This window comes from Pelmatolapia mariae, linkage group LG17, assembly GCF_036321145.2.
Source record: "Pelmatolapia mariae isolate MD_Pm_ZW linkage group LG17, Pm_UMD_F_2, whole genome shotgun sequence".
Lineage (NCBI taxonomy): Eukaryota > Metazoa > Chordata > Actinopteri > Cichliformes > Cichlidae > Pelmatolapia > Pelmatolapia mariae.
Window position 1 is genome coordinate 19,685,794 of NC_086242.1, and position 14,750 is coordinate 19,700,543.

Here is a 14,750-nt window from a genome sequence, read left to right on the forward strand (position 1 = left end):
GCCTGGATCTCCTCCGTACTTGCTTCATGCCCTGGAGGATGGGGCTATGGCTCCCTACACCCTCTAGCAGATTGTTACATGAAGAAATCTTTTAAATACAAGCGTGCTCATTCTCACAGACACAAACTACACCTTTCTTGGCTGTTACCTCAAAGCACACTGTGCGTTGTCGATCTTACATGCTGCACAATAATATGCAATATTTAATATTTACTGTTATATAAACATAGATTATCGCGATGGTATTGTTTATGACAGACATGATAGACAGTCATGTCTGTCCCATATGTAACGACTGAAAATAAAATAAAATAAATAAACAATAAAAAAGATAAAAAAATAAATGAAATAATAATAATAATAATAATAATAATAATTTTATTACTATTAAACTGACAAAATGTTCTGCAGTTACATTTTGACATTATTTATTTACATTGAATGATAAATAACATAAGGCTAAATTGAAAAACATCTGTATCTGAAAGAATGTTTTCACATATTTTCTAGCAAATTTTGGTTTGTGATTGAAATAGGGATATGCTCTTGTTAATCCACCAGCTACTGTGGTTTGTGGAACAGACTACAGCCTGTTGTCGAATGAGAAATCAGTTTAACCTCTGATGAGGTTACAAAGAAGAATCTTATTTTTGTACCTGTTGTCTGCTTGTGTTTGTAGGACACCCATTTCGAGAACTACCTCATGTCTTCCAGTGATCTTCTGCAGAACAGCTCCATCCTGGCTGTTCTTCTCTTCCTGGCTTTAATCCTGCAGAGAACCTTCCTTCAGGCCTCGTACTACGTCACCATTGAAACAGGCATCAACATGCGGGGAGCTCTGCTGGTGAGTGAAGCATCGTGGAAAATGAAAATTCGGACAGGTGTTACAACACTCGTGTGTCGCTTTGAATAGCTCGTCATGTATGATCTCTATGATTCTTCAGAGTTTTATCAGCTCATACGACCATTATCTGTCAGCTCATGTGACACCAGGCTCTTTTAATTGCTAATGTAAGCGTCAGCTTAATAGCCACATAGAGGTTTCATTGGACACCTGTTCTGAAGTGTAACAACAGTCCGCTAGATTTCAACTGGCAGTCAGTGTTGAACAGAAACATGGGGGAGTTAAAAATCTCCAGGGCTGATGTAAATCGATGATGTGAAGGCATTTAGTTAGCATTTCTATTTAATTCAGTTATGTAAGTGATGGGTTTATTTATAGGAGGAGTCCCTCAGTGGGATAAAGTCTTTGGCATTCTACACTGTAGTGCTGACACTGTCCATTAAACTATTAAAACTTAAAGCTAAAACAGGGCTTTTTTACAAATGTGTTTAAAATGCTAAATTCAAAAAGAACGTGCTATGTTATAGGTATTTTTTTTCACGTGTATTTTTGGCATTTAGTCTTTATCAAGACAGGGTTGTGCACAGCAGAAGAAACAGCAAAGTTGCTTTAAATAAGCTAAAATTACTGATAAGTGGTAGTGGTAAAAACTCCCATGGTTAATGTAATTAGATGTTATCCAAATGTTTAGTAGGCATTTCTGCATAATTCAGTTATGGCAGTTATAAATATATAGATTCCATTAATGGGATATAGAGTGTCTGGCTCTCCATTAAAACCCTAAATAATACTGCTAGTAATGAATATATTCATGAAAACCACTGTGCCATGAGCTGGAGTCAGCACAGCAGCAGACGGCAGACAATATTTTATTTCACTTAAACTCTAAGATAGGTACTAAATATCTAACCATTGTTTATTGAGGAACCAGATGGAATGTCCCAGTTCAAAGTGCTGGCCCTGACTCAACTATTTCAGTCAAAAAAAGCTTGGTATTACCATCTGGATTTATTTCTTTCGTGATTTGGTTCTGGGACCAGTGTGGGACCCCACACTCAATAAACACAGACATGACATTGATGAAGTCAGGTGGGTTCCACAGCACCTTGCAAATGCTCAGTGACCTTTTAAAATAAGGTGACTGCCTTCAAAAGGTTGGCATTATAGATGAACTAATATGTCTATCTAGCCATCATCTTAAACTTTCCTTCATCTGTCTTGTTATCTGTCTTGTCTAGGCAATGATCTACAACAAAATCCTGCGCCTATCCACCTCCAACATGTCAATGGGGGAGATGACGTTGGGGCAGATCAACAACCTGGTTGCTATAGAAACCAACCAGCTCATGTGGTTCCTCTTCCTCTGCCCCAACCTGTGGGCCATGCCCGTACAGGTAAGATAAGCCATATTCTTAAACATATTTGGATATGTTTTACTCCTATCAATAGTTTTTCAAGTCAGGTCTTTTTGTTTCTTTGCAGATTGTGATGGGAATAATTCTGCTCCGTTATTTTATGGGCTCAAGTGCCTTGGTAGGAGCGTCTGTCATAGTTCTGCTGGCTCCGGTCCAGTACCTTATAGCTACAAAGCTGGCAGACACACAGAAAATCACACTGGTAAAGAATATATTTATACAAATGTTTTCTCAGTTTAGAAAACAAAATTTCCTGTGTAATTCTGAACAAAAATCTTCATTGAATGTCTTATTTGCTATTTCAGGAACACAGTACAGATCGTGTTAAAAAGACCACTGAGATCCTAAAGGGCATAAAGTTGTTGAAGCTGTACGCCTGGGAGAACATCTTCTGTGACAGTGTGGAGGAAACCAGAGGCAAAGAGCTCACCAGCCTCAGGACCTTCGCCTTCTACACATCCATGTCCAGTAAGATGAAAATCAGTAGCAGGAGTTTTAAGTATGTGAGCAGAATGTCTGCAGACCAGCAGAAATGGAATTTGTTTGGCATGTACAGAAGGAATCTTGTTTGAAACGCCACACATATATTCAGCGATGATTAGCATAAATAATTTTTCTAGGAAATTATTTCCACAGTACAACTTAACAAACAGTTAAATTACAGCATTAATTACTTCACTTGGTTTTCAGGTGATTATATTTAATTTATACATGCTTCCCTTAGGAAGTATCCTTCAAAGAAATAGCATACATTTTCACTGCTATGCAGATGATATCCAGCTTTATCTATCCATGAAGCCAGATAACACACACCAATTAGTTAAACTGCAGTAGTGGCTTAAAGATATTAAAACCTGGATGACCCCCTTTTTCTAAATTCAGATAAAACTGAGGTTATTGTACCCAGCCCTAAAAATCTCACAAACATGGTGTCTAACCAGATGCTTACTCTGGATGGCATTACCTTGGCCTCCAGTAACACTGAGGAATCTTGGAGTCATCTTTGACCAGGATATGTCCTACAGTGTGCATATTAAACATATGTAACACTTAATATGAAACACTGATTTCTTAAATTTACACAATATCCTAAAAATTGGAAATATCCTGTCTCAGAGTGATGCTGAAAAACTAGTTCATCCATTTATTAATTCTGCACTGAGTGTTTCTTTTTCATTCCCCTTTTTCGCTCACAATGTGTTTACACAAAATTTTGCATTTAATTATTAGCTATTATTAAACTCTAGGTCTCTTCCACAGTGTCCTGTCTCCCACCCTCACCCCCAAAGATTTTCTCTGTATTATTGTAGGGTCTTTACATTACTATATAAAGTGCCTCAGAAGCCTCTTTTTGAGATATAAATAAAACTGAATAATTGTTACTGTTATACAATATTTGATTATAGAGAAGGCTCTTGTCTAGCCCACATTCATAAGTGCTGTTTTTGAATAATGGTTAAAACAATGCAACATTTGTTTTTCAAAAAATACATTTTTTAAAAGGGACTTAAAGTATGTTATAAAGCTTGTATTGTTACCTAAATCAGCTAAGTTACTATCCTACCAATAAAACCTGTTCCTTTTTTTGTGCAGTTTTCATGAATGCTGCTATTCCCATTGCTGCGGTTCTAGCCGTAAGTCAGTTTTATTACAGTCTGTAAAAGAATTTGACTCTGCTTTAAATGTTCTACTTGCTTATTTCTTAAGCTATAATTCAGCAGCATAAGGAAGAGATGTTAAACTTGTCTTTTGTTGTTTTTTTGCAGACATTTGTGACGTATCACATCCTCAATGAAGAAGGCCCCAGTCCTTCTCAGGCCTTTGCAGCTCTGTCACTGTTTCACATCCTGGTCACCCCGCTCTTCCTGCTTTCCACTGTTGTCAGATTTGCTGTGAAGGCTCTGGTTAGGTGAGTGTTTAGATTTATTTGTATTGTAAAAGGTTGTGGACAGCTGGTTGGGATGCTTTGACTGAGGAGAGGGGATGTGGACATGACTAAACATGGAGTACAAACTGGACATGGCTTCAGCGGCAAATCTAATTAAAGGAACATCAAGGAAACCCAACAGCAGTGACGAGAAACTCTAAACTCCTGAGAGATTACCGGTATTGGAATCATCACAGTCTCACTGTTAATGGGCTCTGTGTATGTGTGTGTGTTCTTACAGTGTTCAGAAGCTTGGTGAGTTTCTACAGAGTGATGAAATTGGAGACGACAGCTGGAGAAATGGTGACATATCTGTTTCCTTCGAAGCTGGAAAGAAACCCATGGGGATGGTGAGTTACGATACCAGATCAATAAAAAAGACCAATTAGGAAAAGTAACAGTTTGTATTTTTGACTGCTACACCTCTGAGCCTGTTTGGGGTATTTGAACATTTTACCACTCAGTGAAATGCAGGCCTAATCGTGTGGCTGTCTGAGTCTTTAGTCGCTTAGTGTCTGCTCTGCAGTGGGATTATCACTGTTTGTGTTCAAATGGACAGTCAGACCACAAAGCTGAGTGACTCACATGATTCATTAGAGCTGTAATGGTTTTCAGATAGGATTGTAACAGGAAATTAAAAAAACAGCATACCCATTTATGACATATTTTTTCGACTCATTTTATTCTCACTTAAAATCAGCTAAAATTAGACAACATAGGAAATAAAACCCCGTAACAGTAATACCGGATTTTGTTTTCATCTCCATTATCACTTTATCGCCTCTACTTAATGTTAAAAACACATTTTTTAGATATTCTTTAGCAACTAAACTTCTTATGTGTGGAAACTAAGCAGCAGTCATGGGGTGTTTACTAAATGTAAGACCAAAGTGGACCTTGCAGTCACTGAGTACATCATGATCTCCTCTGCACACCAAAATATTCTAGAGTCAGATGTGTCAGGCATCTGCCTGACAACTAAAGCTTGACCCACAGAAATTGACTGTTACCTGCTTCCTAGTATCTCCAATGACATCAATCACATGCCCTTTTCTAGCTGGTCCATAATCCTCTGTTACGTAGCCAATATGGAGATCTTTGAGAGTGAAAAGTGTGACTTTTATGGATACAGCATCCTGGTACTTGGAGTACACTCACATACTGTAGCCTGACTACATCTTCTTGATAAATGTGTGAATACTTTTACTTTTGTGTGGAGATTTTAGTTGTGGAACTTCACGTGCAATTCAGAAACATTGATGAACTTTGTTTTTGTATAAAATAATGAGGACTGAGTCCATTGGGGCAACGTTTTCTGCTCCCAGAGGAAGTACAGCAGATGCAGAAACGTCTTATGTTTATGTTTTATCAAACGCTTTATCAAACTCTCACTCCCGTCTCTCCCTTTTTCTTTCGGTTGTCCCTCTCAAGACCAAAGCCATCAACAGGAAGCAGCCAATGCGCTACCAAATGGACAACTATGAGCAGCCAACCAGGCGACAGATGAGACCCTCGGAGACAGAGGATGTGGCTGTAAAGGTCAGGCTCAAAGTTTATGTGTTAGGGGAATGTTTACAGGGGTGTAGGTTAGATAGAGGCTATGATCACATGTAAAGTGCAACACATGGACCCACGTCTACCCATTTATCAATGAACTTTTTGTTTTTTTGGCAGCTTTAGAGGAACTGGCTGTGGTTTAATTTGTAGTAACGGACACCTCTGACTTTCCAGAGCTGTAGATGTGGGATAAAGAAAGTAGATGATGGGACTGGAAAGACATCATTAGTATCGGAGCAGAAACCTTTGTCTTGATATCTAACCCACTGGTGTCTTGGAGGGTTTTCAGCATGTGACACTAAGAGTGGGGGTTATGAGCAACACATTTAGGTGCAATGAACTCAGTTGTCCAGACTGACAGTTCCCTCTTAAAGGTAAATAGTCTCTTGAGGAATGTTTATGCTTAGATGCAGAGGAAAGGTTCCTGTTTTGATGGGAATAAAGAGAGAGGAAAGTCATTCAGCCGTGTTATTGGCTGCCTGTTCAAGGCAGGTGCAGGATTTCCCTGACAAACACACCTGGAGAGTGGACAGCAGACACGATAGAAGCACCTTTTCGAGAAAAAGCATCAGATGGATAAGCACAGAAGGGCTGCGTGCTGTCGCTGCCACTTATCTCACTTTTATGAGCAGCTGTTTCATATCTTTATTGTTTATGCGTCCATGGGTTTTTGCCTGCAATCATACATGCGACATGCGTGTGTGCACATACTCTCACTCCTCTCAGGAAGTGCAGGATTCACATGAGAATATGTTGTCCCTTAAAGGGCCTTGTGGATGTGTCCAAGGTTTTCTCAGCCCCTCTGTGAAGACTTCTCTTCCTGTCCCATCCCTGTGGAGTGACGCTATTCCCCAGATGGCAGACCCCCAATTAGAGCAGTAGCTTTTCCATGCTTGACACAGACCTTGTTGACTTGTCAGTGTAAAGCTTGTTTGTTATGCATTACACACACCCACATATACAAGGTTATGGCCATTTAAAGGAGTCCTAGTTTGCCTTTGCTTTTCCTTTTTCTATCAGATATGTATTTTGGTGAATGCTCATGTTAAACATGGCCAACCAACCGGCCATCCAGTCTCCACACAGAACGGTTTCTGTGTGGAGATCCAGATCCAGGAAAATCCGGACAGAATGCAGATATAGCATAAATGTTAGTGTAGTTCCCCTAAAATTCTGAGAATAGAGGAAATAGAAGCTTTTGTCTTCATCATACAGGCTTTAAATCAGGTTCATAAAGGGTTTAACTCGGCTTCACAGGCTTGAGAAAGCTGCAGAGAAGTACACCAGGGTTCATCTTGTTTTTTATATTTCTTATGTGTCAGTCTTTTGTTTTATTCACTGTCATATTTACATATCATCAGGCCCATTTCCTGCAGCTGCACATTTTCTATTAAATATTTTGACTACATTTATCTACTCTAAGGAAAATCTCATCTTTTTATTTTCACTCCCCTTTTTGCACATCTCCTCTCCCTGTCCTGTTTCCTTCCTCCCTTGTCAAATTGTTGATAGTATCTTAACTTGCTTTCCATTTTTATATACCTCATCCTGCCTTTTGTAATCTTGATTGTTTACTTTTGCTCAGGAGCATGGACATAAATCTGAGATTTCCCATGTGTGTTTTGATGGTCATGCGTGAACAGCCTGCTCAATTGAGGTGTATTTGTTTCTTAGTCACTCAGTGTAAAACAATGTCTAAATATTATAATCTTTATTTTTGGTGCTATAATCTTTTAAAAGAGATGTTTCATCATCTTATGATGCTCTTATATTCTTGATTCCTTTGGGATCTGGTCATCAGGAAAAGGAAGCTTTGAAGAAAGTTTGTGTTTCAGGGGGTGTCCCGGCATAAAATAATAAAAATAAATAAATGCAACAGATGGGAGGAATGTAAACAGACTCCATGCATGAAGGGATGTAGACGAGGGATTAGATACACAAGTCTGTTACGTGCTGATCGGCGGGTTTCTGGACACAAATAATGAAGCTTTCAAAAAGAAATTTCATTGATAGTGGTGCTTAAATTTAAGACTTCTTTCATTTGATCTTGCTCTAATGCCACATTGTGAAGAAGCAATGAGCGGAGGGTCATGATCCTTTATTCCATCCCTCTTCAGTCTAAATTTCCAGTGAACATGTGTGTTTCAATCAGCTGTTTGACTGATTTTCATTGTTTCCATTTCAACAAAGGTGATTTCTAACCAAGCTGAGGAAGCTGAATCCTTCTGTTCTTTCTTGTGTTGACCTTTTTTGAGTCAGTAATGGAAAATAAAGTAAATTCCTTTTCATAATGCTCATCCAGCTATGCTTACTGGGGTTAACTGATTATGCAAATGGAAATGGAAGTAATTATCATTCATTCATTTTTGGTTAATGTCTAAAAGCTTGTCTTTAAAGGGAGGTCTTAAATGGATTTTCCACTAGGCCATAACACTACCATTAAAGTCATTAGTTGCACTTCGATTGTATTTGTGTCGGACGGTGACAAAATCCCATGGTTAGAAATTTACATTTGGTCCAAAAAAAATGTAAATTGACCACATTTTGTTATATTTAGCTTCAATCTTTCAGATTTAATACACAAGCTGTAAAACATGTGTCGTGGGAACAAAGAACAACTTGTTTGGATGGTGAACTTATCGGAAACCATGAATACATACTGTATATTATATAGCCTGTCAGTCCTTTTAATGCAAACCTGTGATTTTTTGGCTACATCGATGACACTGACCGTAATCTCCTGCTTGTTAAACTACTGAAGTGTGAGTGGATCGGGGCCTTCACACATCTTGCACTGACAAAACAGAGCTGTTGCACCTGTCCCTCTTGTGTAACAGATTTTTATTTGTCAGCATTCACCAAAGTGAACTCGATGTGAAATGCGTCACAGGATGACATTTGGTTTGGTGTCCCTCATGCCACGAGCCCAGTGTGTGTGTTATCTCAGCAGTGTTCACTGCAATGCACTTACTGTTAGTATTTCTTAAACTCTGGGTCGGGGCGTAAAGTGGGTCATGTCCTTTGCTCCAATGGGTTCACACGTAACAAGAAAACAGCACGTATTCATGTTGCATAATGGGAATTTACTGAGAGTCATGTGCTGGGAAAAAAAGCACTTTAGAGCACTTTACTTGTATAACCCTTTTGTTACTTTATGATTTTTTTTTTAATTTCTCTGTGTAGGTCACGGGTGGATCCTTCACCTGGGGAAATAACCTGTTGACACTGTCGGACATCAACATCCGGATCCCAACAGGTAAGACTAGACGACAGGTAGAATACTTTAAAGTTCAGGTTTGTATAAGGAGAAACTCTAGTATGTGGCAATGGAAATTTTATTTATGTTATTTATGTTGCATTATATGTAAACGCAATGTGCTCAAAACATAAGAGGTTTGCTCCACTATCAAAGGACCCTGGATCTATATCGGACAACCATCCATCTAAAAGTAGCGAAAATCTGTTGAAAAGTAAAAGGCCACAGGGAAAGCTAAAGGCTAGGCCTGAAACTCTGATTGTGGGTGACTCTGCCGTAAAGGATGTACAAAGGATGTGCGGTAAGAACACTAAAGTCCTCTGCTTTCCTAAGGATATGGTCAACAACCTGAAGGAGAGAATTCTTCAGATTGCAGATGAATATCCAACTGTGACAAACATTGTTCTGCATACAGGGTCAAACGATGTGTCCAAACAACAGTCGGAGATTCTGAAACGGGACTTTACTGGATTATTAAATACTGTAAACTCTCTGAATGCAGCTGTATTCATCAGTGGGCCTGTACCGCCCGTCAGAGGAGGAGACGAGAGATTCAGCAGATTGTTTGCACTGAATAAATGGCTTATATCAACATGTACTGACCACTCAGTGCATTTTATCAACAACTTTAATATTTTTTGGGAACGCAGGCATCTGTTTAAAGCAAATGGATTTAATTTTAACAAGTCAGGGGTGAAACTGTTCACCTCCAACTTGTTTTATTCCATACGTCATCCATCTGTGTTTGGTGCCAAGGCTGAGATAAACGAGGAGTTATCTCATAAAGAGGAACAAACAGTACTCCAAGAACAGACAAAGCCCAGCAGAAACCTTGAGGAGGAGCTCCATCTGCCCCCACCCGGGAAGAGCCTCAGAAAGGAGAGACATCTGAGGCAAGAAGAGGGGTCCCTATTTGCCTCCAACTCTCTCAACAACACCAACGACCAGGACCAGGGAGCACGACCTTCCCCAGTCCCCCAAACCCCTGACAGGCCATCACCCTCCTCCCCCTCCCTTTCTCCCTCCTCCCCACACCTGAAATTCACTGAGGAGATGATGGAGCGGGTCAATGCTGGGCTCAGATCTACCCCCCGGCCCAATCCCTTTTTGTCCCCCATAAACCCCCCACCAGAGCAGCCAAAGGTTCGCCATCGAGCCCCGCCCTCAACAGACCAATCGAAGTCACATTGCCCAGCCTCGCCCCCCTTAGTTCCACCTTACCACCTTCATGCTCTGTCTCCGCAGTCTGATGTGTGATGTGTGGAGGGTCCAGGCTGTGAGGATTATGGCAGTGGTGACTTTTCCCAGGAGAAGCTGGGACCCTGTTTACTAGAAGGTTTTAAAATTTCTGTACTTTTAGGTGACAGAAGGAGACATGTGGCCTGGTCAAAACACAGAGAGCTGCACTCTAAAAGATCTTTAAATATAGTAAACATAGCTTGTGTGCCACAGACTGCTCCCAAACACGAGGGGGCAAATAATAACTCTAAAACACTTAAGTTGGCTTTATTAAACATTAGCTCTTTAGCTGGGAAAACATTTTTAATTAATGATTTAATCACTGAGCACAGCCTTGATTTTATGTTTCTAACTGAAACTTGGTTGGACCAAAGTAACAGTGGAGCTGTTCTCATCGAGTCGACCCCTCCTAACTACAGTTTTATCAGTGAGGCCAGGGTGAGCAGGAGAGGAGGAGGGGTTGCTGTCTTATTTAATGAATCATTTCAATGTAAGCAGCCATCTCCTGGAAGTTTTCAGTCTTTTGAATATGTGGCTTTACAGCTGAAGGCCCCATCCAAAGTTGTGTTTCTTAATGTTTACAGGCCTCCCAAATACTGCACAGACTTTTTTAATGACCTCAGTGAACTGCTGTCTGTGATCTGTGTTGATTTCGACTGTGTAATTATTGTTGGGGATTTTAACATCCATGTGGACAACCCTCAGGACAAAGGGACTAAAGACCTGAGTAACACTCTGGGCAACTTTGGGCTGACTCAGCATGTAACAGAGGCCACACATAATAGAGGACACACTCTTGACCTACTGATCTCCAAGGGCCTGAGCATTTCAAAGATTACTGTGTCTGATGGGGGCCTGTCTGATCATTACTGTGTTTTCTTTGAAAGTAAAATCTCAGCCCACACAAATATATCAACAGCAGTGATCACAAAACGGTGTATAACTGAACACAGTAGTGAGATCTTTAACCAGGTCTTCCCATTAACACCTGACCCGTCCAGAGGTTCAGTCAATGAGCTCGTCAATAGCTTCAATGCTAAAATGTTAAATGTAATGGACACTATTGCTCCCATTAAGGTGAAGGTTATCTCTGGAAGGAAAAAGTCTCCATGGAGAAACTCCACACTGGTGAAAAATGAAAAAAGAGAGTGTCGGAAAGCTGAGCGCAGATGGAGAAAAATAAACCTCCAGGTTCATTATGACATCTATAAAGAGAAACTTCACAATTTTAATTTACAACTGAGGAGTGCAAGGAGGTCCTACTTCTCTGACATCATCACCAAAACAGTCATAATGCTCGGGTCTTATTTTCTACAGTTGACAGACTAACAAACCCTCCTGTGTCAGTGGCAGCTGAACTTCATTCGACCATGGCCTACAATGACTTTGCCAAATTCTTCACCGACAAAATCCAAAAGATTAGACAAGCAATTGGTACATCAACAGCAGATCCAGGATATGTACTGTGTCCACCGAAAAACTGTTTAAACACCATCAAACAGTTTCACCCTATTAACAGCAAAGACCTGGAGGACATCTTAGGCCAACTGAACTCCTCCTCTTGCTGTTTAGATGTCCTGCCAACAAGTTTTTTCAAAAAGGTCTCAAAGACTTTGGAGTCAGACCTGTTACAGATCGTCAACTTTTCTTTAATGTCAGGTGTGTTTCCAGAATCACTAAAAACTGCTGTAATAAAACCTATACTGAAAAAAGACGATCTTGACAAGACACAAATGAATAACTACAGGCCGATCTCAAATCTCCCATTTTTAAGTAAGATCAATGAAAAAGCAGTTTCTCAACAGCTCAATTACTTCTTAACACAGAATAACTGCTATGATGCCTTCCAGTCAGGTTTTAGACAGAACCACAGCACTGAAACCGCTCTGACCAAAGTGTTTAATGACATATGTCTGAATACAGACAGTGGAAAAATGTCAGTCTTAGTTTTACTGGATCTCAGTGCAGCATTTGATACTGTTGACCACAACATATTACTCAAACGACTGGAGAACTGGGCAGGTCTCTCAGGAACTGTACTAAACTGGTTCAAAACATACTTAGAAAACAGGAAATACTTTGTATCAATAGGTAACTTCACATCTGAGCAGACAAGTATCACATGTGGAGTTCCCCAAGGTTCCATCTTGGGACCCCTTCTGTTTAACATTTACATGCTCCCACTGGCACAGATTATAAAGAACAACAAAATAAACTATCATAGCTACGCAGATGACACACAAATATATATCACAATGTCACCAGGAGACCGAGGCCCTGTACAGGCTCTTGGTAAATGCATTGAGGAAATTAATGACTGGTTGTGCCACAATTTTCTCCAGCTAAACAAAAACAAAACTGAAGTAATAGTCTTTGGAGCCAAAGAAAAACGATTACAGGTCACCAGAGAACTTCAATCTATACACCTAAAAACCACCAACCAGGCGAGAAATTTGGGTGTAGTGATGGATGCAGACCTAAACTTAGAAAAACACATTAAGACATTAACAAAATCAGCTTACTATCACCTCAAGAATATATCAAGGATAAAAGATCTGATGTCTCAACAGGACCTGGAAAAAGTAGTCCATGCATTCATCTTTAGCAGGCTTGATTACTGTAACAGCATCTTTACAGGTCTACCTAAAAAATCAGTCAGACAACTACAGCTCATTCAGAACTCTGCTGCTCGAGTCCTCACTAAGACCAAAAAAGTGGACCACATCAGTCCAGCTCTGAGGTCTTTACACTGGCTGCCTGTCCGTCAGAGGATAGACTTTAAAGTTCTGATGCTGGTCTATAAAGCTCTGAATGGTTTAGGACCAAAATACATCAGTGCCCTTGTTCTTCAACAGTTAGAATTGGTGTACCTCAAGGTTCTATTTTTGGGACCTGTTTTATTTTATATGTCACTTTACAGGCTACAAGCATAATGTTGCCTTAATATTTTAGCATTTGATTTTTACTTTCTTTTATTTTACTAATATTTTGGTTACATATTCATATTTGATGTGTATCATATTTTCTCTTTAATGTTTTGTAATGTGGATATTTGTCAGACCCAGTTCTTTTAGAATTTGCTATATAAAAACACTTGATTTTATATGATATACGGTGCTTAACAAATGTATTAGACCACCTGTCATGTAAACAAGAAAACACAAATATTTTAGAAATTTATAGGTAAACATTATGTTGTTATGTGTTAGGCAAATAATACTGAATTTATGTTTTTATACCCACATTTAAGCTGGCATACCATTTCACCGATGAAATGAATTTTTCTGTTCAGGTTAATTTAAGAAGAAAAAAAAAATTATTATTGTTATTACATTTATTCATTTTTTAAAAATGTGACAAACTTTTTTGCTTTAAAAATATTAAAACTGTAAATATGAAAAAAATGAACAACATGACCTATTTTACCATTAAAAATATAATTTTGATTAAAGAGCTTGTGCATACTGGTGGATTAACCATTACAGAAACTGTAAATTTAGGTTAGTTTTGGCACAAACCTTATATTAGGTGGCGGTCTAAAATTTGTTAAGAAATTTATAACATTAAATGCTGCTTTGCCTATTTAAGCAGTATCAGTGTTTAAATAAATACATGCAATCACAGCCAGATACTCACTCTGCCAAGTGTTTTAAATTTAGAAGCATACATCCACAGGGAAGGATCTTCTCACTCATATCATTGCGTATTTTAATACATCTGCTGCCTTTCACTTTCTTATGGCGAGTCTGTTCTCTGTAACGTTTCTATTCTTGTTTTAAAATCTAGTTTTTGAGATTTAAGGTCACTGTAAGTTTTGAGCTTGTCTTTCTTCTTTACTGTTTCAGTGTGACAAACACTGTTTTAGTATATATGACGCTGCTGTTACACCGAGAGCTGCAGTAATCCTGCACTCCTGTAACTGAAACACTGAGTGTCAGGAGACCATGATGATGAAGCTGTTAACAGATGGACTTTATAGTATGTCTTACACGCACACAGACGGACACACACGCAGTTTCCCTCGGGAAGTGACTTGCTTGCCATCCCAGTCATGCTACTACTAAGACAAACAGGATTTGTTGTCCTGCCAAGTGCTGGTGTTATGTTGTTCGGAGTAACTGGAGTGTTATTTTTGTGCGTTTTTCAGTTTGTTTTAGAGTCATTACAGACTTTCAGCTCACAGTGGCTGCTTGCATTTAGGGGATAAGGAATAATAAACAAATAGTAGATCTGAGCTCCTTTTAAGCTTAGTTTGACTGGTTTTGTCTGAAAGTTTCTTGTAATCATATTTATAGATTACCTTGATTGTTATCTGAGAGATTATGAGCGGGGTGTATTGTTGATGTCAGTAAGTAGCGGGGTTTCTAAATGGTTAGGCACATTTAATGCCTCACATTCTCATTAACATACAATTTTCAAGTTATTGAAACATCTTATGTCGTATAGTCTTCTTACAAAATCATGAATATTTAAATATAAAAGGTTACAGTGTGCCTTACTCTGTAATAAACT

General features: G+C 39.1%; 1 protein-coding gene across 6 annotated transcripts in view; it reads left to right on the forward strand.

Annotated features, from left to right (window-relative positions):
- Positions 1-14,750, forward strand: part of abcc9 (ATP-binding cassette, sub-family C (CFTR/MRP), member 9) — a 77,329-nt gene that overhangs the window by 21,025 nt on the left and 41,554 nt on the right. For all 6 annotated transcript variants that reach the window (XR_010091377.1, XR_010091378.1, XM_063460718.1 and 3 more), the window contains 9 exons: positions 680-844; positions 2,083-2,238; positions 2,327-2,461; positions 2,565-2,727; positions 3,853-3,893; positions 4,026-4,168; positions 4,428-4,536; positions 5,618-5,725; positions 8,927-8,999. Coding sequence is in view for 4 of the 6 variants with exons in the window: in XM_063460718.1 (XP_063316788.1) it covers positions 680-844; positions 2,083-2,238; positions 2,327-2,461; positions 2,565-2,727; positions 3,853-3,893; positions 4,026-4,168; positions 4,428-4,536; positions 5,618-5,725; positions 8,927-8,999 (1,093 nt within the window). In the remaining 2 variants the exon portion in view is untranslated. The remainder of the gene's footprint in view (positions 1-679; positions 845-2,082; positions 2,239-2,326; positions 2,462-2,564; positions 2,728-3,852; positions 3,894-4,025; positions 4,169-4,427; positions 4,537-5,617; positions 5,726-8,926; positions 9,000-14,750) is intronic.